We start from the raw sequence: 25,055 nt of genomic DNA, 5'->3' as shown, positions 1-25,055 counted from the left end.
ACATAACCAATTTGTTGAACTACAACAAAAGTATCCACAACTGAATTGTGTTGAATATGAAACCTGGCCCTGAGCCATGTCTGAGTGGACTCACAGCCAGAACAGCCTCTGGGTTTTTATTTGTCCGGCGTGTTTCTGCTCACACTTCTCATAACAGTATGAATATCAAGAGGCGCACATGTATTTTCATCTTGCACAGTGTTTACTTTATCTCTGTCAAATCGTCACAATCAGTTCCCAGGCAGGGCCGTGCAGCCGGTTTGACAAAGTGTAATAGCTTTTTCTTTGCGAGATGCGCCGAAACGATCAGTGTGATAAAAAGCTGTCTGCGAAAGAAACGAAGCGGCGACGCCCCCTTCTCCTCTCCCTCCTCGTCTTCCTCTCCTCCACCTGGATTCCTGCTTTCTGTCTCTCGGCCTGTCTTTCTCCCTCCGATTCTTCCCTTCCTGCTGCACACTTCTCATTTTCCTCTCTGTTGGGTTCTGAAGTTCGTCATCACAACTGAAGGCGACTCGGTGGCAGTTCATTTGGATCCACTGTAACCCGAGCCGCATGCGCACGCGTGCGTGCATGCACAATCTTGTTTTTCCGGACCGGCTCTGTTTCTCGCCTTGTGCTGTGCACTGAGTCGTGAGTAAAACCATTAACATGTGAAAGAAAACACACTTCATTGTGAGGCACCGCGCACAGCTTTTTAGTTGGGTCAGAAGTAGGGGAGGAGGTGGGAGGAGGGAGGGGGAATGAAGGGAATTAAAAGGAAACGGGGGGGCAGGAGAGAGAGAGAGAGACTGAGAGAAGGAGGGTTGAAGAGAAAGAAGAGCTGAAAGGAAGAGAGAGAGGCAAAGGAGGAAAGATTAACATTAGGCCACAATCAAAATGAACATTTTTCAAAGCACTTCCATCAATCAAACCGTGGTTTTACATTTCTAAATGACTGCACCTTAACTCCATCCAGGTTTTTTTCATGCTTCATGAGGATTTATCAGTTCAGGCTTTTTTCACTACAACAAGCCAGTCTGTTATACTAGAAATAATAGTTTTGATTTAAATACACATTTGTACGAGGATTTAGTAACAAACATAAAGTAAACTTATGTGCCGCAAATTGTGCGATTCAAATTATTAAATTAAAATGTTTAGGAAATAAATTGTATTTAAATATGAATGAATCTTTTTTCATTATTAGTTTGTTCGATGTATTATAAGCTGCTTACGGCAACTCTTTGGAAGTTAAATACGTCATAGTTCCCTTTCTAACATGACTGGAAACCATCTCCCTCAGACACATTCATTGAAGCTTCTCACTAAAAATGACATTTCACAAGATTACACCCAGTACTAATATTTACTGAATAGAGCTCGTAACATGTAACTAAGTTAAACCTTCACTAGCGTCCCTCCTGCTGATTTCAACAGGGATTTGTTGTTCGGTACAATCTGCACACGGCTGATTAGTCGCAGTGGAAACCGGCCCCCTGGAGTTGAGGCTAAGAGGTCAAACGATGATTTTTAGCAATCGAGTTAATCAAGTTTCTGGAGCAATCATTTCAACCCCGATCCAATTCTGATAATCACTCTTTTAGTTCTGTTTGGGTCTCCACCAACGTCTCAAGAGATTTAAAAGTATTAACAATAAACATGCAGGTACACTGTATGCGCACAAAAGCATGCCGCCTCCTCCTCCTCCTCCTCCCCCTCCTCCTCCTTCTCCTCCTCCTCCTCCTCCATCTCCATGTTGTTCTCATCATTCCTCTGTGCTTTGTCTCCGAGGGGTCCCTGAGATCCTCCTGCCTGGAGGACACCCCCCAGGGCCCCATCTGTTATGTGTGTGTTTGTGGGAAATTGTGCGCTCTGAATTACCAGTTTCTTCTTCCAGTCAGACGCAATGGGACGCAATACATTTTTCAAAAGTTAGTGTTAAAAACCTACAAGTTCCTATAGAAATATTTGGGAGACTATTCTGCTACGACTTGTGTTTTTGGAGTCGTGTTGAAACATTATATTTCTTTGTAAACTATCATAACAGCTGAAATAGGTAAGTCGTGCTCGATGAACCTTCTTTGGTTCCTGTCCTTGGAGCAGCAACGACAGAATGACAAACAGAATATTAAAGAATAATAATGCTGGCTTCATTAATAATTCATTAAGCTGACTGACAAGTATGTTTTTTCTCCACGGCCTTTTTTCTCAATCTGTGTGTCTCTTGGTGTCTCTGCCCAAACCCAGTCTCCTCCAGCATGAGGTTCCTCTACAACCAATCTGCATTCTCACTTACGTTGAGAGGGAAACCCGTCCGCTCCTGGATTACGGAAAAACATCACGATTTGGCTTAAATTAAGGATGTAAATTAAAATATTCACGTGGACTATGATTGGAAACGCGTTTGTGATTCGTCAAAAACACAACGTAATCATAAAGAAAACATGTTTCCATCTCGACACTTTTGTTGTAAACGTCATTTTCAGGAGACCAAACTGCTCCGCCTCTCTCTCCCTGTCTCCTCTCGCTCCTTGATCCTACTTAGTCTTACCCTGAGGTGATGCAGGCTTCTCTCCTCCCCTGTTGCTCCATCTGGGGAACACACACACACACACACACACACACACACACAGCTTTCAAAAATGAACACTTCCTGTCGACACAAGTTCACAGCATTCTGTCTTAAAACCGCTTCCTTATGTTCTAAACGATCTGATTGGGAAGAGCAGCGGGCCGTGTTCACATTAAGAATCCGATCACACTCCTGGTTAAATAGTGCGGCCCCGGAGAAACATTGTGTGTCTGTCCGTCATTAGTGCCGCAGGATGGTCGGGGTTGGACTAATAAGGACGGCATGAGAGGCTGCGTGACGGCTCCATCTCCCCAAACCCCAGAAGAGTTCTTTATGTAAAAACTGCACTTATCATAGCAATGCTAATTTTGGATCAGTGTGCAGGTGCCACACGTTCAGCTTCCCTTCATCTATTCGCTGGTATGCAATTATTAAGTGTGAATGTTAATCAAAATAAATGAAGGTTGTGTTTTCTGGACCGACGTTCGCGCTGCCTGGAAGAGAAACCACCTCATTTATTTCAACGGAAAAGAAAAAGTGCAGGTTACCCAGCAATCTGTGGTACCAGGCTCAGCACACTGCGTCGTTAATTATTTATACCAGAGCAGATTCCTGCTAGATGACTTTTTCACGTCAACACCATCATTCTTCGTTGAGACACAGGACACAAATAAAAAAGGCTGCGATAACTTTTACAGGCTCATCGTATTGTACTGGGCTGTGGATTGATTCCTCGGTGGCCTTTCTGGATCATGTTTTATCTTCTCCTTGGTGAAAATATATATATATATATATATATATATATATATATATATATATATATATATATATATATAAGGCTGGCTTAAGTCTTTCTGTCACCTATGTGATGAAAGGACCACCAATGTATGTAGCCTACTTACAGATGATTAGCATAATCCTGACAGTGAGAAAATATGGTCGAGATGTAACAAAACCCGACTGGCTTTGCAAAAATGTAGACTTGAAGCTGCTCTAATAAGTGTTTTTATATTTTTCTGGTCACCAGCCCACCGCTTGGCATGTTTCCTGTGGCACGTGTAACACCAGCATGGACGCATGGTGCAATCAGTCAGGCAGATGGCTAACGAGCTAGCCTCTTGATTAGTGCATATGAACAAGGGCTGTCCTTCAATCAGAGCATCGGCTGCGTACGAATGGGCGGTCGACATGTAGCGTTAAAGCGCTTTTGAGTGGTCGTAAGACTAAATCGCTATACAGTTTAGCATTTTACATTAACAATGGATCAGCTGATCAATGTGAAAGGTGCGGCTCTGATTGTTTTAGTTCACTTTCTCCACTGCTGATCTTTGGTTGCACCAATAGCAGGCAAATGTTTTCAGCAAATAGACTCTGATAAAAGCTGCTGTGTGCTGCCTAACCACCAACGAGCTGGTGAGCATTGAAGTCAACGTAGTCTTCATCAACAAGATGCCGGCCGGTCTTCATCCTGTACAGTACCAAGCAGTTTGTCAAAGTCGTTTTTATGATCAATTTTGTGCAATGTGCAGTGCAAACTTACAGAAGATCGAAAGTACGTTTCTCTTCTGTCCAACATATATTGAAATTGTGCAAATAATAATAATAATAAATAATAAAGTGCAAAAACAGTTTAAACATTTTTAAAAAAAGAACAACGTATAACATATAGACAACAAAAATATAAATGAGGAACTATTAAGACTATGAAGAACTAAACTATAAATAAATGACTGTAATAAATGACTTAATAATGTAATAAATGACTTATGTAATAAATGTTTGAGTGGGACTTAGACTCTGATAATTGGTTGGAAGCCCTTAACCTACATTCATCTTGATCCTCAATTGTGAGAACGCATTAGCAATGTCTCTGTTGTTTTTGTTATCGTCGTTGTGTTGCGAGGGTCTTAGCGTTCCCTGCGGTTAAAGCTGCTGTCGAGGCTTTTCCATTATTCCAGAAGCCCGGATTCCAGTTGTGCGTCTCTCAACCAGCGAGCTGCTCGTCCTCTCTCACCTCATGTGTCCGTTGTCTCTGTTTCCGTCCACATGCATGTGCTCACCACCCACTAGGTTCTCAAGTTCTCTCTTAGTCACCAAATACTCCAGGCCGGCTTCTCTTCTGCTCCAGTTGCTGCTCCGTCTGTGTGGCTGCTCGCTCAGCCTCGTGGGAGACGTGAGGTAATGATGCCGAGGTGTGTTCCTTTAGTCACGGACGCTCTCTCTCTGTCCCCCGTTCCCTTTCATTGTTTCGTGTTAATGAGTTCAGTGGCTGCAATGGCCGCCCAGCGTGATAAATATCTGTGTACTGTGATGATTTCAGAATCCAAAAATCTTGGTAAACTTCCCACAGAGCGCTGTTGATGATGTCTCATCTGTATGCCGTGACAGTCAGAGGTTGGCAGACGGGGCTGTAAGCTACACAAACATATACGTTTATGCAGGAGGAATCTCAACGGCTCAGGTAAACCTCAGTGGGCGGAGCCCCAGGACAAAGTGGCTGAGAAATGTTGTTTCTGAAACAATCTCAGTGTAATACGGATGCTTGTATATGATGTTCAGCATCAGTGAGGAAATCTGCTATTTATATATAGTTATATTCTGTATATATATACAATATATAGTCTATACATATTCTTTATGCTTGTCATTGGTCACCACACTCCAACGGGGCTCCAGCAGCCACAGCCCGCCGTGGACAGACTCAGATCCGGGTTTTATCTCGGCTCCATTTGGAGACGTTCTGGTTGGAGACGTTCTCGTAGGAGATGTTCTGGTTGGAGATGTTCTGGTTGGAGATGTTCTGGTTGGAGACGTTCTGGTTGGAGACGTTCTCGTAGGAGATGTTCTGGTTGGCGACGTTCTGGTTGGAGACGTTCTGGTTGGAGATGTTCTGGTTGGAGACGTTCTCGTAGGAGACGTTCTGGTTGGAGACGTTCTGGTTGGAGACGTTCTCGTAGGAGATGTTCTGGTTGGAGACGTTCTGGTTGGAGACGTTCTCGTAGGAGATGTTCTGGTTGGAGACGTTCTCGTAGGAGATGTTCTGGTTGGAGACGTTCTGGTTGGAGACGTTCTCGTAGGAGATGTTCTGGTTGGAGATGTTCTGGTTGGAGACGTTCTCGTAGGAGATGTTCTGGTTGGAGACGTTCTGGTTGGAGACGTTCTGGTTGGAGACGTTCTGGTTGGAGACGTTCTCGTAGGAGATGTTCTGGTTGGAGACGTTCTGGTTGGAGACGTTCTCGTAGGAGATGTTCTGGTTGGAGACGTTCTGTTTGGAGACGTTCTGGTTGGAGACGTTCTCGTAGGAGATGTTCTGGTTGGAGACGTTCTGGTTGGAGACGTTCTGTTTGGAGACGTTCTGGTTGGAGACGTTCTCGTAGGAGATGTTCTGGTTGGAGATGTTCCGGTTGGAGGTATCGGCTGGAGGCCCCTCCCACCGGTGCAGACACCACGCTCCTGCAGCCCCGGGCCTCCAGAACCAGAACCAGGACTGCGCAGAACAGTCTGTTGGATCCTGCTGCAGTAAAATGAAAGGTTTTCCAAAGGGACTCTGGCGGCCTGAAACATTACCGGTTTTTTCTTTCCTTTTGGGAACACCAAGATCAACACAAAATACAAATTCCTCGTAGTATCTTTAAGTTATTTTTGCTAACCTTCACGGTGCATGTTTAGATAAACAGTAAATCAGTTCAGAGAGACAGTCTGCACTTGTTTAATATTTAACTGTATATTTGACTCCATGCAAAGAGTCTGGTCCCGGCCGTCTCTCGCTCCAGAGACCTTTTCATATTCACACGTCTAGACGGAGCCGTCAAAGATCACATAAACGGCATATGGGGACTGATTAATACCCCAAGTTTTTCTCCTCTTTTTTTTCTTCTTTTTTGAATAATCTGACAGGTCTGATTGTCAGATACGCTGTAGATGTGTGTGGCATCATTAACATAGCAGGTCTGTGTGTGTGTGTGTGTGTGTGTGTGTGTGTGTGTGTGTGTGTGTGTGTGTGTGTGTGTGTGTGTGTGTGTGTGTGTGTGGAGTCCTCTCTCTGCCATTCATTATGGATTTATTTAGTAGCTTAGATCTTGTCAGCCTTAGGCTCACTCCTTTATGTCAGGCAGTGTGTGTGTGTGTGTGTGTGTGTGTGTGTGTGTGTGTGTGTGTGTGTGTGTGCGTGTGTGTGTGCGTGTGTGACCATGAATGCTTTCATAGCCATTGATTCTGCCGAATAAGAATGACTGAAGTCTCTTCTCGCACAAAAGAACAATTCTTATTTCTCTGCTCAAATAGTTTCATTGCAAACTGAGATACTGATTGAAACGCATGACACCAGCGAAGACAGAGCCGTCCCTCTCTCACGGAGAGGTTTCAGAAAATAGGGAGATTTGCTGCATATATATATATATCTATATCTAAAGATATAGATATATACATCTCCACGCACACACACACACACACACACTTGTACTGGTGTTTGAAAATAAACCTGCCAGAAAGTGTGTTGCACAGACAGATACACTGTCTGTGTGTCTGTAGCTTTATTCGTATCGGTATTGTGGTCGCCTTCATCTCATGCCAGCAGAAGATAGTGAAGACAGCGATAACGTGCTCTGTGGGCGTTGGACATGTTGATCATGTGACCCTGCAACGTCAGGTCACAACGGTCCCTCAAACCTCCCAAATCTAAGCTGGTCACTCTCAAAAATAATCGTTTTTTTTGATCCGACATCGTATTAAAAAAACAGGTGTGACTGGTCGCATTAGCAGCGGTTGCGTTCCCTTTAGCTGCAGCAGTGTCCTTATCGCTGAGCCGGCAGGCCCAAACCCAGAGCCCTGCGTCCGGGGACAAGTCGCGCAGCGGGTTACGCTCGTATTTTTAGTGTGGCTTTTGTCATCCCGTGTCGGTGTACACTGGGATTCGATCAAGCAGAAGCAGCTGACTCGTCCCTCAACGCCACGCAGCCTTCAGTAAGGTCGTTAATAACACCCGCCCCTCTCCTGCTGTGACGCGCCGATACGTCCGCTGTGGAAAAGGTCTATTATAAAGGCTGCTCCAGGCTTCCTTATTTGTGTTCACAGTAATGAACTCATTAGTGGTGTAATGATGTGTGGATTAATTGATTTGTGATGGATTGAACAGGAATCATTGTAAACTGAACAGCTTTGGGTTTTTTAAATGTCGTCTGGGATTAGATTGTATCTGTTTCCTTCGATGCGCTAAATGAATAACCAGTGAATGAAACATGATAGCTTCATTGATACGTTCACAAAATGGTACATGTGGTAGCTTTTAGAGAATGAAGGATGTTAAACCCTCCGTCCTGCCAGACGAGCATAACCCCGACTCAGAAGCATCGCTGTGTTATTTTTTTTCTTTCTTCTTTTAATATTTGATTCATATTCAGCTATTTTTGCCAGCAGTGATGCAAACAGGAACAGACAGTCCCCAAAAAAGTCGAGCCCTACATTATTCAATTTAATAACCCTGCATGTTTTCTGAACAGTTAACTCGCTCAGCAGGGCCGAACCTTCTCACAGAGGGGGAAATCATCTCTCGCTCTCTCTCTCTCTCTCTCTCTCTCTCTCTCTCTCTCTCTCTCTCTCTCTCTCTCTCTCTCTCTCTCTCTCTCTGTCTCTCCCATCTAATGGAGCTCGTTGGTGGAAGCAGAAACAGAGATGGACAGTCCACGCACATGTTTGTGTGTGTCCCTGTTTACTTGTATATTTGCATTAATCACACAGGACATCAGGGAGTGTACAAAACACACACTCACACAAACACCACACACACTTTTACTCTCCTCCATCATGCGGCTCCTTCAGGTCCTTTCTCTGTCTTCTTTTGTCCTCCCCCTCTTGTCTCCTACAATTTTTTCTATCGTGCATTTGTGTGTCTGTCCTCTCGGCTCTCCCCCCTTTGTGTCCTCAGACGCTGAGTCTCCTCTCTCCTCCCTTTGTCCTCTCCTCCTCCCTGGAGAGTGAGAAGTGAGCTGAAATGATGGAGGTGCTGTGGGTAAAAAGAGCAGCAGCGCCAGGTGTAAATGGTTTCTGTCTTGACCGATTTCACGGCTGACTTCTCTTTGATCCTCTGCAGCGCACAACGCTTCTTCAAGAAGTTTACACACATTGTTGCTCTGCTGCTACTGTGTGTCTTTTGCGTGAGGCAGCTGTCAAACTAAACGATATAATGCACATTTTCATACAAATGTTAATGTCAAATTGGGTTTTTATCTTGATAACCTCACAGGTGAGCAGGGATTAAAGCCCAGAGTGCTGACCATGAGAATACAGACGCTTTACAGCAAAATGGTTGAGACAATGTCTTCCTTTTCTTTTTTGAGAGCGCGAGAGGCAGAAGGGCAAAAAGTAAGGAGGGAAATGTAGAATAATACTTATCGTATTTTTCCATCAAATTGCAGAGTCTGCTTTAAAAGTCTCCCATGTGGCTTTGACAACAAAAGGTCCACTGGCAGCGTCTGGAGACACTGTGGCACAGCAAGTGGAACTCAGAGATATGAAATGTAATTTACATTTTTAATCATGAAACATCAGCCCTTGACTGAAAGCGAGAGGGTGTGCACGCATGTGTGTGTTTATTGATTTAAATTAAGACAGGAAAGCCTTGCTCTGGTTAAGGTTTTTACCATTTTTTTGTATTTCTCGCTCCAACCAGTCAGCGACTTGTTGCCATGGTAGCCTTACGTAACGCGGTGTGTGTGTGTGTGTGTGTGTGTGTGTGTGTGTGTGTGTGTGTGTGTGTGTGTGTGTGTGTGTGTGTGTGTGTGTGTGTGTGTGTGTGTGTGCGCTGCGATGCTGAGGCTGGCAGAGCAGATGTGGTCATTGACACAGTGACAACCCTGTGTCATTTCCCCACCACACACACACATACGCACACACACACGCACACACACGCACACGCACATGCACATGCTCACTACGTGCTCTTGTAAAATACAAGATAAAGGTCAAAATTTAAGATTTGAAATGTTGACCTTTTTAATCATGTAATCACCTTCAATCAGTGTTGTTTTCAGTACGTTGTCGAGTAACAGCTTTATTGTGTTGATGTGGTGTTAGAGGTCTCAGTGTAGAACTCTGTGACTGAGCAACAACTGGTGGTGGAAACTAAATGGGAAAGATCGGGACATAAATAATCTGCTTGTCGTAATGAAGTCGTGCGCTTGCAGTGTTCACTTTGTGTCTTCTGGTCTTTTCTAAGGAAAACAAATCATTTCAATATTGCCGCTGCATTCACAATGAAATCATGACGGGAAAAACGACCTCACTTTCTCTCAATGTGAAGCTTCGTCTCCTCGAAGCTTACGACAAACGAGCCAACGAGACGCAGCAGCGAAACCCCTCCAGAGACCTCGTGCCGTCCGCTCACAGAGAAACATCCACGGCTGCTGAGACAGACGAACATCTTCAAACGGCCAATCACATCCAGTGAGGAGCAAATCTGTCCATTTCACTGCTTTTTATTCATGAAATCAATATATTAAATGTCAAATAGATGGCAATCTGCATGAGTAATAAAGAGGATTTTAATCAAGCTGTATTGTTTTAATTATGCTGCAGTCATTTCAGATCACACAGACTGAAGCCACGCATTACAGGAGCAATTTAAACAACTGTACGCATTCATATTTGACTAGTTGACGCTTATCTAAAGGTTCAAAGGTAGCAATACAACAAAGACGGCATTGGTTTAGTTGAATCTAGACCTAACAAGCTCTCAGGACTCACACAACAAGGAATGTAAAGCTAATGCCTCGTGAAGTCGTGTGTGAGCCGTTACAGTTAAACCATCTGCTCTGACCTCATTAGACTCATTGTCTCTTTGTATACTGTAAAGCACACACGCACACGCACACGCACACACACACACACGCGCACGCATGCACACACACACTAATGACACAGCACTGGATAAGAAAATCCAATGACACATTTCCATTAGACAGTAGTTCACCTCACGTCTGGATTTATTTGAATCCAAACAACAATCTTTTCCTCAACCTGACTGCTTCTGTTGCTGAAACCAATTTGAGTTGTTCCATGTGAAGATGGTGCTTTTATTTTGACAATAATATGCATGTAATGAGCAGAAATTGACACGTGTTTCTGGACTTACACCAAAAATGAGGAGTCACTTTTCATGACGGATCATATGAACTGCTGGACGAGGAAACGTTGCAGAGCTCAGCTGCATGTTTGGTTCAAATCTCTACATTGTGCCTTATAACGGCTGATATTTCTATATGTAATGACTCTTCTTTATTTGCCCGCTTTCCAATGTTCTCTCGCATGATTTTAACTGTGAAACATTAGGTGTAATGAAGGCAGCTCAGGCAGCTTTGCTCCCTGTGACTAACCTGAAGACACCAGGAGGAAATGACTGTGAGGATGAATGCGTGCAGTAAATGAACACATTCACTCATGCACACACGGGGAGCTGTTCATGCATATATATCTGCTGCAGTCCAGAGGGCACACAGGTAACTTCAACATGTGAATTCATATTTTACACACATGCACACACTGCATGAAAAGGTATTGTGCTAAGAAATAATGAAAAATAGCACATGTACACACACACGCATCATCTGAGCTGACGTAAATGCAGATAGCGTGACATTCAGTTGTGAATAAATTCACGCACGCACTGCATGTCCTTATATTCAACCACCAGACATGCGCTCATAAATAAACAATGCTCAGCCCTTTTTGAGGCAGAGCTGGTGATATTTAGCAGATCATTAGTGCCAAATAAATCTCTTCTGAGCGCAGAAAGAGGAGAGCGTCGCGTCTCCCTTCCTCTATTGTGATTTACAATTTTGTGTGTTGCGTGTTTGTCGAGCAAATCTCGCTCGTCCTGGCGCTGTTCACATTGTTTCCCATTATTCATGCGGAAAGCACAGCCTTGTTAAATCACACAAACGCACCCGTCACAGCGATACGTTTGAACAGAATTCATGCTGCCCCCTCCTTTTCCCAAAACAACCATTCACGAGTAAAACACAGACCAGGAGACACGCACTCGGGCATTAACGACGCACGCTCGCACGCAGAGCGCCGGGCTGAAGTGTGACCGGAGGCCGGTCAGTCCTGTTTGACCCCTCTGACCTGTTGCGCAACACTCGCCTCTAAGTGTATCTTAAAGGCGCTGTGAGAAGCTCACCAACACCATGACCGCACGTCAGTCATTTAGACAGTCTTGAGTCATCGGAAGACTCGCTCTCTCGCTCTCCGTCTGTCTCTCTCCGAATGATGATCATTCGGAGGAAAATCTAGAGGCGAAGCAAGAAGTCAATTTTCCAGCTGAAACGCAGCTGCGCTCCCACAATGTTCTTTTGACAGCACATGAAGAAGATTTCGTAACAAGCTATCAGGCAGTTTGACATTTCCAGATCAGCAGTCCGTGAACGTGTTTGTCTCTTCATCTATCTGCCCCCCCCCCCCTCCCCTCTCTCTCTCTCTCTCTCTCTCTCTCTCATGTACAGGTGCCCTGAACCAGCACAACTGGGGTAAGAAGCACCCGTCCTGCAACAGCGCCAGGCAGTCCCCCGTGGACATCGACGAGACCTTCACCCAGGTCAGGCTGCAGTACCAGAATCTACAGCTGGAGGGCTGGGACCAGCTGACGGCAGAGTCCAGCACCATCCACAACAACGGCAAGACCGGTACGCTGATGTTCTTCCAGTCTTCTCGTGATCCTTTCCTACACTTTTATAAGAGCATGACTTCCTTACATCTCCAGTTCAAGCTGTGGAGGGCATGTTTGCGATGGGACTCTGCAGGAAACCCGACCACAGGCTGTTTCATGTGTGCTGAAAGACGGGCGACATGTGGGATTTCTTCCTTTATCCTTTCAGTCGCAGACAAGTGCATATTAAAGCAGCAACCAGAGGAGGAAGATAATGTATGTAGTAGATTCAATCTATGGAAATGATTTTGACATTAGTCCGGTTCTGTAAAGCACAACATGTTAATCCCCTAGATGTGGAAAGAAGCTTAACTTTCCAGAAGCAGAAAAACTCAAAGTTAATGAGAGAAAAGGAGCAGCGAGGATTAAGAGGAGAAAGAGTCAGACAATGGGAGGGAGGAGGGACTAAGTAATGCAGAGAGAGACAGCCGGAGGGACAGAGGTACATGTGGAGAAAGACCGTGTCAAGAGGCAGAGATGAAGCTGAGCGACAAAAGAAGAGCAGGAGGGGAGCAACAATAATAAAGAGAGAGAGAGAGCAGGGGAGAGAAATGAGGACATAGAGAAGTGACAGTGAGAGCGAGTGATGTCTGGCCTGATAAACAAATGAAAGCTGTCTGAGCTATCAGCACCATCGTCCCAATGCAGCCTGGACCGTGTGTGTGTGTGCGTGTGTGTGTGTGTGTGTGTGTGTGTGTGTCCTCTATACATTAATGGTCCCAAAATGAATATCCTTTTCCGTAAAGTCGGAGAGGAAATTGCATATTAAAACCAATTACATTGCATAGCTCCCATGATATTAATCAGTAAATTCATGGTTTGTTGTCTCCCCAACACATTTTGAAGCAAGACATAGGAGATACAGTTCCCAAGAGGAACTCTGTAAAGAGGCTGAAGTGGACTTGAGAAGCGTTATTGTCTGCTTTGATATGAAAAGGGATCATCTCCCAGTTATCATTATGATCAGCAGCCTGTCGTTCCCCTCGTCTCTCTGCAGCGGTTTAGCGTCTGTCAGCTGTGTTTTGGTTTTAGTGCCCGCAACTTTAGTGTGTTTGTTCACTCTCATTGCTCTCATCTTTGTTTTTGGGAGACGTAGCAGGCGGTTGTCATTCAAAGAAGCTCTAAAGAGCTCAATATACCTGCTCAAAGTTAAACTGCAGACGGATAGGTTAGTTGGATGACATAGTGGAGCGTCTGCTAAAGAGACAAAAACAGACTGAAACACAACTCTTAATGAATGCTAATGTTGCTCTGTCGCTGCTGGGTATGTAAATATTTGTTTGTTCACAATTCACCTTCACAAGGCAGTGATACGGTGATAATATACAGCCTCAGTGTTGCCTTTTATATGCTAATTACATGTCAATGTTTTTTTTTTTTTTTCCGATGAGCAAAACAAATTGTGAATGCAAGTTCAAGTGTTGTTGATTATCAGATGGCAAATACCTGGAATAGACTGCCGTCAGACCATTTCCTCATTGCATGCATACAAAGATATCCAAGTTATCGCACCCACAGGCCGTTGTGTCATTTTTACTGTGGGGAAAAAAAACATGGATTTTGCATCTGTTGCATCACTGAAGAACTGCTTTGAGTTACTTCGTGCCACCATCTCGTCAGTCGCTCGGTGCCAGAAGATGTGAATGTAGAGAAAGCTTCGGGGCCTGGTGGCCACACGGAGGAGTGGAAGCTGAAAGTCTCAAGAGCCTTAAAGTTACTCACAGGTTGTAAACATCCACACTGATGAAGAATATTCTACCATCCATCCGTCGGCCATGCACTTGAGTTAGAACGTTTTTAATACAATATATTGATGCACTATGGCAGTTTTTTAGTGGGGAAGTTTCATCTGACAGTCTTCATGAAACGCATCCTTTGTCTTTCTTGTTGTGTGTGTGTTTTAGTGGCCCTCCGTGTGGAAGGGCAGTTCTTCGTGAGCGGAGGAGGACTGAGCTCCAGGTTCCGCGTCGGTACGATCACCTTCCACTGGGGGCACTGCAACGTGACGTCTGATGGGTCCGAACACAGCCTGAACGGGATGAAGTACCCCCTGGAGGTGCTGTCTTACCACCAGCACGTTTATTGATCGTACGTTTGTCTTCCACTGAAGCTAAACTTCTCGTTTCCGATGCGCTCGTTCAGATGCAGATCTTCTGTTACGATCCGGACGACTTCCAAAGTCTGGATGCCGCCGTGAGGGAAGGAGGGAGGATCGCTGCCTTGGCTGTGCTCTTTGAGGTCAGTTGAACCTCGTTGATTTGTTCTCGCAGCGAGCGATCGGTCTGTTTGTTCCCCATCAAGAAATCCAGTTTTCCATGAAGGCCACCATGTTCTTTCCCACAGATCAGCTTGGAGGACAACGAGAGCTTCCGGCCTGTTGTAGAAGCCGTCAACACCGTCAGCAGGTTCGGTAGGTCACCTCTACATACGAGCAGGTGGTGCCATCATCAAATAAACACATTGAAGGAAGCATTTGACTTTCTGTTTATCAAACAAAATAGTGATAGTGGTCAGGAGAATATCAGAAAGATGGCGTCAATAACGGGGACGTAAGATTTGAGTCTGAGACAGTGCAGTCCGATCCGTCAGTGTTATTGTCAACAGAGCTACAGGTGAATACATAAATGGTGGTTTTGATATCATTTTCCTAGACAAAGCAGTGTGTTGCAGTGAGAACGCTCATACAGAAATGTTCCAACCATTATTACACCCTTTTCTCTTCCAAATGACAGAATAATAAGAGGTTGCTGATTGGCTTCCACTGAATATCCTGTTGTGTGTCGTACATTTAGCAAACTGCTTGCTGCCATGAGGTCTTACAGCTTCAGGCAAAACTGTTCTTACTTATGCCACTTTTTTTTCTTTTCTTCTTTTCCCAGATAAGAGCGGGTCGATGGAAGCTTTCACCCTGCGGTCCTTGCTGCCTAATAACACAGATAAATATTACATCTACAACGGCTCACTAACCACACCTCCCTGCTCGGAGACGGTGGAATGGATCGTCTTCAAACACACTGTGGTCATATCGGAAACACAGGTCAGGAGGTTTTATTCACACACACACACACACACACACACACACACACACACACACTGGAGTCCACTGCCACTACCCAATTGCTCCTCTCTTTCTGGACAGTAAGAACATAGTGAAACAAAGATTACCTTGAGTGACACTGGTTCCCATTCACTCTTCCAGCCTGAATGTACCTTCACACATTAGCATCAATTTCCAGCACAGCCGACAGTCGCATAGAAAAACCCTCTTTAGAAATCAGCAGCTCTTGCTGCGAAATTGATTTCTCATTGTGTCTGAAAACCTTCAAGCGTTATGCTTTTTTTTCCCATTCTTAATATTCTAAATAATGAAAACCTGATTCGGCGTTATCTCTTTAAATGGATTCTGTTCTCGAACAGAAATCTGAAGATCAGATTCAGATATCTCCTTGTGTCCCTCCATGCATCTGGTTATGAATGATATCTTAACAGACCCCCGACAGAAAAACCTTCAGACTATTAAGAAGGTTTGTTTCATGAAAGTGCTGTTAAATGAAGATATCTGGCTCAATATTAGAAAAAAAATAACTTTGACACGTAAATAGTGTAAAACATTTTGCCTAATAGATACCACCATGCAGCTTACACAGTTGATTAATTACACGACAGTTATCTCATGTGTTACAAATTCTCTCATTGTCTAACTTTTGATGGATTTTGGAGAAATCTACAGACGCAAACAAACAAAGTGGTCAAAAATAATCCTCTAAATCCTCTAGTCTGAAAGAAGACATGTTCTGTAAGCAAAGCAGCATGTCGTGGCTGTAAGAAAAGACAAACATGATGACATCATCGCTGCCTGTGTTAGTTGTGGCTGGTTTCAGGTCAGCTGTCGTTAACGTCCACGCACAAGATAAAAACAAAAGCCTCACACTCGAGTGATGCAATGTGACATCATGCATCATCGGGGTTTGGACGTGGTCATCATCAGGTAACGACGGCCTGCCGTGCAGCGCTGTAACGTCGCGGCGGCTTGATTTCAGAGAGAAGACGATTAAGAGCCGGCGACTTTGAATTAAATCATCTGTGTAATGGTCATCAATTATGGAGCTCAAATAACAGAGTGAATGGGGTCATGAAAGCGTGTGTGTGTGTGTGTGTGTGCGCGTGTGTGTGTGCGCTTGTCTGTGTTTGCATGATTGAAACGGGGATGGCGAGGCATGACACATGCACATCGTAGCTAACCCGAAAATAGAGCAGCCTCCCTGCCTCCGCCTGGCCCCAACGCCATCCCTTTAATCACTCGCACTCACTCACACGCATCGGTTTATTTTGGCAACTGCACAGAAACGAGGGAAGATGCAACAGACACGTCTTCATTCCTTTGTTTCGTTGTCTCTCTCTCTCTCTCTCTCTCTCTCTCTCTCTCTCTCTGTACCCAGTTGGAGGTGTTTTGCGAGGTGATGACCATGGAGCAGGCCGGATACGCGATACTGACGGATTACCTGCAGAACAACTTCAGGGAGCAGCAGCAGCAGTTCATGGGTCAGGTGTTTGCCTCCTACACCGGAGTGGAGGACGTGCTCACGCCCAGTACGTCACCCAGACGCACACACAACAGTGTGCTGCTCGTAGAGCTGCGACAAACAGACATTTGAATGCTGCCGCTGCTTCTTTCTGCCTCCGCCTTGTGTTTAGACGTCTTTGACTTTCGACCAATAGTCCGCTTGGACTCAAAGATGAGCTGATTAGAATTGTGTGGTCAAAGTGTGTGAGCCCACAACATAAGTTCATGAGTTCATATGCTAGTTATGACAATTTCACACAAGTGTCAGAGGATGAAATAATGAGGTGATGACATTTTGGAACGACATGGCTGTAAATTAGTTGGCGAGAGCAAACCATCGCTAGGCGGTAATTCTAGTTTTAATCACTAAAAATTGGTTCCAATCATTTATTTTCTAAATATTTTATTAAACGTCTGATTTCCTATTTTTTTTGCTGCTTTCTACGTGTCTTTTCCACCTTGTTGAGGCCATCGAGCACCTTGCTCTGTTAATTGTGCTATGACGGCTTAAAGTTCCTCTATTCATTCGCAGTATTATTTTGGGTTCACATTCCCGGCTTAGATGACACATTTATGGAACACATTCTTTTTTTAATATGTTTGCGTTCCCCTGAGCTTAATTTGTTGCCATTCCTTTTCATCTCGGTGCTGTGCCGTCATGTAGCATCACATCACATGCTCACACTGAGTTTTGATGTTTCAGTTCAAAACGAGCCCGATAGAGTCTTCCCTATTGATCAACAGCGCATGAGCATATGTAAAAAACAAAATCCTAGCATGTTATGATTTTGTACCAGAGTTAAACCCAGAATCTCCACTTTTCCAAAGATCAAAATCACCCATTTAATTTACACTCCATTTTGATCTGCATGGGAGGAGGAACCCCTCCCTTCAGAGATCAATACAAACATTACATGATTAATGCTTCTTTTCTCCACCACTGAAAAATATTCCTCCGCTGTCTCTGCAGCTGCAAAACTGTCCATTAAGGTCAGCCCAGTCTCTATCATCAAAAGACAAGGCTCACGACGCTCTCCGTCTTCATGAAGTCGACCCTCAAGTAAAGTGGGTCTTTTGGGTTGCCAGGGAGCTGCGCTTTGTAGTTCTGTGCCCCGCTCCTCCCAGCGCAGGCAATTTATTTTGCAGCTCTTTTTGAAATTGAAATAAAGTATTCAAAAATTCAGAGAAGGGTCTTTTTTTACCCGGTAACAAATTCATGCAGCTCCGCACAGACACACACACACACACACACACACACACACACACACCACTCACTGCCACACTCACCTCCTGAGCTGGGCTTTTTTTAAAATGGATTTCTTTTTTCTTCCATTTTCCCTCCAGTCGATTAACATCAAGTTACCTTGAGCAAAGTGAGACGCTGCATTATTTCTGCGCTCTCTATTTATTCCTTCAGTTTAAAACAAATATATTGTATTGGCTTTCCTGCATCTCACATAAGCATTAATCGATATTCAACATTTATACCAAGCTTGCCCTCTTTTCTCCCCCCCCCCCCCCTCCTCCCCCATCCCGTCTCTAGCCTGCAGCTCGGAGCCGGAGAACGTTCAGGCCGACGCGCAGAACGACACCACCATCGTGGTGATGTGGGAGCGCCCCCGCGCGGTCTACGACACGACCATCGACTGGTACACCGTCACCTACCAGAGGCTGCAGGGCCGAGACCAGAGCAAGCAGGAGTACAGGACGGACGGGGACCAGGATGTGGTACGGAGGGTCTCTTTGAATGCACACTCAGCCCACCATACGATGTGGAGTATTGCAATAACATCTGGCAATGTATTCACTTTTTTCCCTGCTGCATTTTATGCAGTTTCTCCTCATCTGTTTTATCTAATAAGGTAACGTTATCGCTCACTCGGTTAATATCCTTTTATTAGTTTCTACTTTAGCAAACTGGGTTTGTAAGTCAGGCTGACAGAAACGTCATGAATGTGGCATTATGCAGCTGACAAACTGGACCGCTTGTGTTACAGTCTGTGAAGTCCAGTCCTGCTCACTCCACATATGGCGGCTCCAGGAAAACCAAAAGGTTTCATTTGTGTTTGCAATATTAATAGTTTATATAATAAAAGATAGATATTTGGCTTCATGACGGCATTCGCTTCTGCCAAGTGAAGCTGATGCTGAAGTGCCTGAAAACTTGCATTATATTTAATGACCAGCAGTGGGCGACACCTCCATGTGCAAAAAAAGAATTTTGATTCTTTAAAAGTCGACAAGAAAATGACCTTCTCTTTTGATTTATTACCTCAGTGAAGAGTTTCTGGTCTCAATCTCTAGCGTCAAGTCTTCTTCAATACATCACGATGTTCATCCAGTAGATGATGGTACTTTCAAATAAACCGTAAAATGGGGATGTTTTAGGGCGGGTTTACTGTGATTGACAGGTCACTGTCGCTGCCAGAGCCGTATCCGGCATCTCTGCTTCTCCTTTTCATTCCAAATATGGGACATGTTGTTCACTGGTTGCAAAAAGCAACTAAATGGCAACGTCTGTTATCCAGGATGGTGGCGGCGAAATTGACAAACTTGAGGCTTCAAAACACATGTCCACATGTTATACACAGTCTATGGCAGCGACACAATGTTCCCACATGATACTATCGCTTTATCCTTCTCCCCCATCTCTCCTCACCTTCGACTGTTTGTCATTTCAACTGCTGTTTCGCATCATTATCTCCAGTCCCTCCCTTTTCTCCTGCAGGAAGTATTACAAATAATTCATTAGGATTCTCTCAAACATCCATCCACTCGCTATGTGTCACTCCAGCTGCGACGGAGAGACTCATCAGAAAGCAAGCGGACAAAAAGATAAAGGGCGCTAAAAATGCTAGAGCACTGGTTGCACTGGTCTCTCCAAGTGGCAGTAGTATGAACTGGCCAAACCCAAACATCAACAATTTCAGCATAATTATTGCACCAATATTCTTTTTTACACATTAATTATTAATAGTGTTAAATGCTAAATGATCTTCAGAAACTAGCAAGAGTATGCTAAAATGAAAAGATGAACCCAGCCCAGTTTTGCCAACTCCAGAAGTCGCCAAGTCGGCAATCCTGACAGCCCGCCCCTTCAGGTCTCCCTCCAGAGACACTCCCCAAGAGGATCTCTATGAATATAAACAACAAACAGGGATATTTCTACTACTCACAGCTGCTAATAAATACATATCTAAAATGTTTTTGAACGAATTGAATCCAATTCTATATAGAATCTATCTATAGTATAATCTATCTACAGTAATCTATTTATAGATGAAGTTCGATAAAGAATTCTAGAATAGAATTCTAGAATGGAATTTGAAGAATTCTAGAATGGAATTTGAAGAATTCTGAATTGGATCCAGTTCTATAAAGAATTCTACATATTATAGAATTCAGCTGTAATTATTGTAAATGGTCATCATAAGAAAACCCCCCGTGTGTCTTTAGGGCGCCATCATCCCCAGCCTGCTGGCCAACAGCAGCTACGTGGTGCAAGTGGTCGCCATTTGCACCAACGGACTCAGAGGACGATGGAGCGACCAGATTATAGTGGACATGCCGCTAGAAGACCCTGGTATGTGCACACACACACACGTGCACACACAAAACTGTTCCTTTCCTATCTGGTGACCCAGTCTTTATTTCTTTCCTCTCTCTCTGTCTCTAGAAAGTGACTCGGATCCGGGCGCTGCCACTAAAGAACTGGAAGGCAACAGGGAGGTAGGCTGCTGTGTAATAGCTCTGCTTTCACCTGACACCACTTTGCTCGTGTTCATTTTGCTGAAATTACTTTGCCGCGCTGAAGTTGACTGCATTCAGTCATATCAGTGAACTAATTATTATGCAAATGATTGTAATTATGTCAGCGGAGGCATGTCGTTGAGTGTTTGGAAAATAGTACAAAAGGATGTACGGGACTTTTCAGAGTGTATAGCAGAGATAAAAAAGAAAAAAAATGAGATGAATTCTTCCTCACTGCTTTAGTGGAGATTACTTGAGTCCTTATTATCAGTTAATTTGAATGTTGAAGAAGTGACTGCTATGTCTTTTGTCGGATGCTTATATTCTTTAATTTAAGCGAGAAGCAGGAACGGCATAACAATATGTATTTGTTACTCCTTGAGTAAGGCCGGTCCCTCATCACATGCAGTCTACTAGACATCCTGCGCCACTCAGTCCTGCTTTCCCTCCCTCCTGTTAGCTCTCAGCGAAAGGCCAACCGGAGAAGCCCGAGAACCAGAATCAGGTGGATTTGTCTCCAGAGGACCACAGCCCCGTGGAGGAGATCCCCGTGGAGCAGACCAGAGTTTACCAGAACCATCCTTCGCACCACCAGAACCTCCCGGTCCAGGTCGGCCCCCGCTCGACCCCGAAGGCCCCGCCCGAGTCTGTCGTCCTGCAGAAGACCCGACTCAACCCCAGCGTGAAAAAGAAGGCGGGCCGGAGCGGTGCCAAACCCGATGACATGGACCAGAACTGGATTTACGAGGACAGCGATCCCACGCGCGGGCCGTTCACCAAAGAGGGTTTCGACGGCAACGGCGCGATATGGGTGACCGAGGTCACCGAGCAGCCGGGCTTCCTGTTTCCGGTTGCCCGGACAACAGCGCTGCCGACGACTCGCCGACAAATCACAGAAGAGGCGTCGCTGTCGGTGTTGCCACATCAGGTATGGCCCCCTTCATCCTGACACTGAACAAACATCAAATCTGGCTGCCACACAAAATGAAAAGGCAAAGTTGCTTGTAGTGTCAGTTTTGTTTTTCCTCCCGCAATATAAAACAACTGCTGTGCTTCTGATTAACCTTTATCCAAAGATTATTGTAGTTCCCCCCAAGAAACCCAATGTTTTGTGTACTGACCCTTCTCCTCGCAGGCCGGGGATCACGGCGCACCAGACCAAGCGGCAGACAGCGGGCTCCCGTCCCCTCAGTCGGCCCTCTACACCCCTCCTGTGGAGGACGTCCACGTCACAGATGTCTTCTACGAAGACACAGTCAACAGCTCTCCTCTAGAAACCACCGCCTCTGCAGAAACAGGGTCGTCTGCTGCTGCTGCTGTGTTGCCAGGTCAGAGTTTATTTTCCTTTTTCGGCATTCATATCTTTGATCGGTGCCAGGGAGGAATTTAAACTCATAAATATTAGAAGAGGAACCAGCAGAAGATTTTTCTTTCACTGAATCTTCCTCACTCTTCCTGATGAAATCAAGGCCGACATGTTGAGATTGTGTGAAGATTGATTTTTTTTTCTTCTTACAATTGGTACATTTTATAAATGTTTTCAGAGATACAATCTCTGGACCAATCGGCTGTGGGTCTCGTCAACGTTTAGCCTCTGAGGGCAACAGCCAGTGTTTCTGAGGTCCAGCTGCAGCCGGCTGGGCCGACACTGCTCCTTCAATGCGCCAGTCATTTGTTGACCCATTTAATCCACGCATGTACTGTGTTCTGCTAGATACAAATACAAACCCATTTCATCATACATCAAAAAATGAAAAAGCAACAAATATGTCATAACATCAGAATCATGTTTTTATCCAAAAGCAGTATTTTGAAGGAAGAGACGAGGAGGTTTTGCAGCCGGTAAACATCATGAGATGTGAGAGCGAGTTCAGAGACTAAATGTACGGCTAATCCCTATAAACAGATATAGATATCGAGCCGCGTCACATCGTCACGATGTACAATCTGCCCCCTACAGGTGAGCGGGTGGACAGAGTCTTCCTGCCGTCCGCCGAGGACGGCGACGCCCCCGTGAACCCACCCGTACCGGAAACCGTCAGCTCGGTTCCCTCCACGCTGTCGCCGCCCTGGATCACGGCGAGAGAGGCGACCGCCAGCAACACGCTGGCCGAGTCGGTCTACAAATCATTCACCACGTCCTCTCTGCTCAGGGTGCTGATGCATACAACACAGCCCATGTTCAACGGTAAGATAGCATAGAGAATAAAGTGTCTACTTCCAGTTAGAAGCGGCTGTGAGTTTAGGATGTGAGGGCTTTTACTCAACAGCAGAAACATCAGACTTGTCACTTTGTTTGTGGCTGGTTGACAGCTGGCCTTCATTGCGGTGGATGGTTGACTTTGGTCCTCGAGGCGAATCACTGCTGTGCTACGTGATCTGGGTGGCATGATGATGATGATGATGATGTGGTGGTGGTGGTGGTGGTAATGATTATGGAAAAGAATAAGCTGGCGTTGATGATGATAAGAATGATAATCAGCTGGATCAGAAATGAAATATGCTCAACTCTCACTCAAATCTTGCAGCATGTTGCGACTCCACATGAGGTCATACTTATCGGGCTCTGATCAGCATGTACTTGTCGGACTTCTCTTTTTGGTCTGCGTGCTCATCTGCGACTCAACGGCGCCCTCTGGTGGCTGTTTTTCCTCTTCTTCCGTTCTCACAGAACGCAGGCTCACGTCACTTGATTGGTTGCGTTTCCTTTTCTTGGCTCTCTGCTTGCGTCGTGTGTGCGCCGTGATGATGACTGGAAAGTCCGTCTCCGATAAGGCTCCTGTCTATATTTGTGGGAAGTTCAATTCTTACCTTTTCTTCCATCTTTCCTGGAAAGACCAAACATACTGACGGTGGCCTGGAAAAGTGTTTCTCACTGTGACTTTTCTTCCAGTAAAGAAATCCACGTTCAAGGTCGAGGACTCAGCCTCTGTCCTCTCCTCTGGCTTAGCAGCCTCTCCTCACTCGTCTAGTAGACAGATCGTCAACCCCACGAATCCTGCAGCCTCTGCCGCAGAACGGGGATCTGCTAAAAGATATTCATCCACTCATCCATCACTGAACCCTTTTAATGAATACATCGGCAGTTTGCGTCCCTCTCCCTTCCTCCCTGAAGACACCAGCAGTGGCTTTATCTTCTATCATCCCGACAAGTCCTCTAAAGAGCTTTATGTCCGTCTACAAATTCATTCAGAGATCCCTCAGATGTCTCCCACTTTGGGGTTTGAAGATGACTTCATCACTGAGCACTCTCTGTCTCTGCTGCCTGATTATGACTCGAGTAACATCAACTTGTCAAAAACAGACACGCTGAAAGGGAATACCCCGAGTACACAAAAACGAAGAAACGAAGAAGTGGAAGCCAGGACAAATAGGCATAAAGAAGACGCGTCTTTGACTTTGCCCTTAACTTTTCATCCAGAGGAATCCAGCACAGACTGGTCAGCAGAGGGAAGCGGATCAGGATCTGGTTTTTACAGCAACGGACTCGATCAGGATTTTGATAGAATCAGCACAGTCGAGCCCGAGCTTTCAGCTACCAGCACCGAGGTGGAGGACACTGTGAAGACGAGTAGCTCAACAGGGATTCAGGTGGATAGTGGACCAGATGGCGAGACAGACGGGACAGGAAGCAAATTAGGTAGCGAGTGTGAAACAGAGGCGGTGGCAGAAATGGAGGAGAACGAGAGTGAGCTGAGCGGTGAGGAGGAAGAAAAGACAGAAGGAGTCGATCACATTGGGGGTTGGAGAGGGAGCCGTGTGGACAATGTAACGGATGAGAGCGCCAGACAGCTCGACGGTACAGCAGGCGGCAACGCGTTGGAGGAGAAAGGGGGAGGAGCTGAAGCTGACACAGCAGTGGAGAAGGCGATGTACGCCGAGGCCGGCAGCGGGGAGGACATTGAATCTAATGTTCCAGTTTTAAGATGGCCCGAGGATGTTAGTGGTGGAGATGGAGAAAGAAAGAAAGTCAGCGACGATGAGGAAGGTATCAACGCTGTCGGTGGGAAGGAGAGTGGTGATGGAAGGGAAGACGGCAATAAAGAAGTTGTATCCGGAGGACAAGATGCCCTCCGGCCGTCTGCCGGTCAGGACAAACCTACGGCGGGGTTCCCATTGTTGGACGACAGTGAAGAAAATGTCGACGGACACGATGAGGAAGGTCAAAGCGGAAGTCTTGACAGACACGTTATTGGGGGTAAGTCTCCGCCAGAGGACGACAGAGAGGGTTCAACAGACGGAGGTCCGGTGAGCGACGGACACACCGGAGGGCCTGCAGAGGATGCAGCTGTGACTGGAGAGCGTTTGCAGCATCTCTCAGGGGTGGACGCGGAGTTGTTTGACGCCGCCAGGACTCACCTGTTGGGGCGTCTCGTCCCTCTGCTCAGACTGACAGGTGGCGTCGGGGCCCCGGAGGAGGAAACGCGAGGTAAACGTTACTCGAGGCGCTGCGTTTCCTCAGGACACTTTACTTTTTTAACAATGTTTGA

General features: G+C 45.5%; 1 protein-coding gene across 2 annotated transcripts in view; it reads left to right on the top strand.

The window, feature by feature from the left end:
- LOC137791285 (receptor-type tyrosine-protein phosphatase zeta-like) overlaps positions 1–25,055 on the top strand; it is a 56,727-nt gene that overhangs the window by 20,686 nt on the left and 10,986 nt on the right. For both annotated transcript variants that reach the window (XM_068586072.1, XM_068586073.1), the window contains exons 3-14: positions 12,049–12,228; positions 14,156–14,307; positions 14,394–14,489; positions 14,595–14,661; positions 15,131–15,288; positions 16,691–16,841; positions 18,359–18,543; positions 20,272–20,398; positions 20,492–20,544; positions 21,026–21,493; positions 21,701–21,893; positions 22,526–22,753. In XM_068586072.1, the coding sequence (XP_068442173.1) occupies positions 12,049–12,228; positions 14,156–14,307; positions 14,394–14,489; positions 14,595–14,661; positions 15,131–15,288; positions 16,691–16,841; positions 18,359–18,543; positions 20,272–20,398; positions 20,492–20,544; positions 21,026–21,493; positions 21,701–21,893; positions 22,526–22,753 (2,058 nt within the window). The remainder of the gene's footprint in view (positions 1–12,048; positions 12,229–14,155; positions 14,308–14,393; positions 14,490–14,594; positions 14,662–15,130; positions 15,289–16,690; positions 16,842–18,358; positions 18,544–20,271; positions 20,399–20,491; positions 20,545–21,025; positions 21,494–21,700; positions 21,894–22,525; positions 22,754–25,055) is intronic.

This window comes from Clinocottus analis, unplaced genomic scaffold, assembly GCF_023055335.1.
Source record: "Clinocottus analis isolate CAN_PGR_092001 unplaced genomic scaffold, fCliAna1.0.p SCAF_20, whole genome shotgun sequence".
In the NCBI taxonomy this organism is placed as follows: domain Eukaryota; kingdom Metazoa; phylum Chordata; class Actinopteri; order Perciformes; family Cottidae; genus Clinocottus; species Clinocottus analis.
Note: the sequence above shows the minus strand (reverse complement) of the source record. Positions and strands in the feature narration are given on the sequence as shown.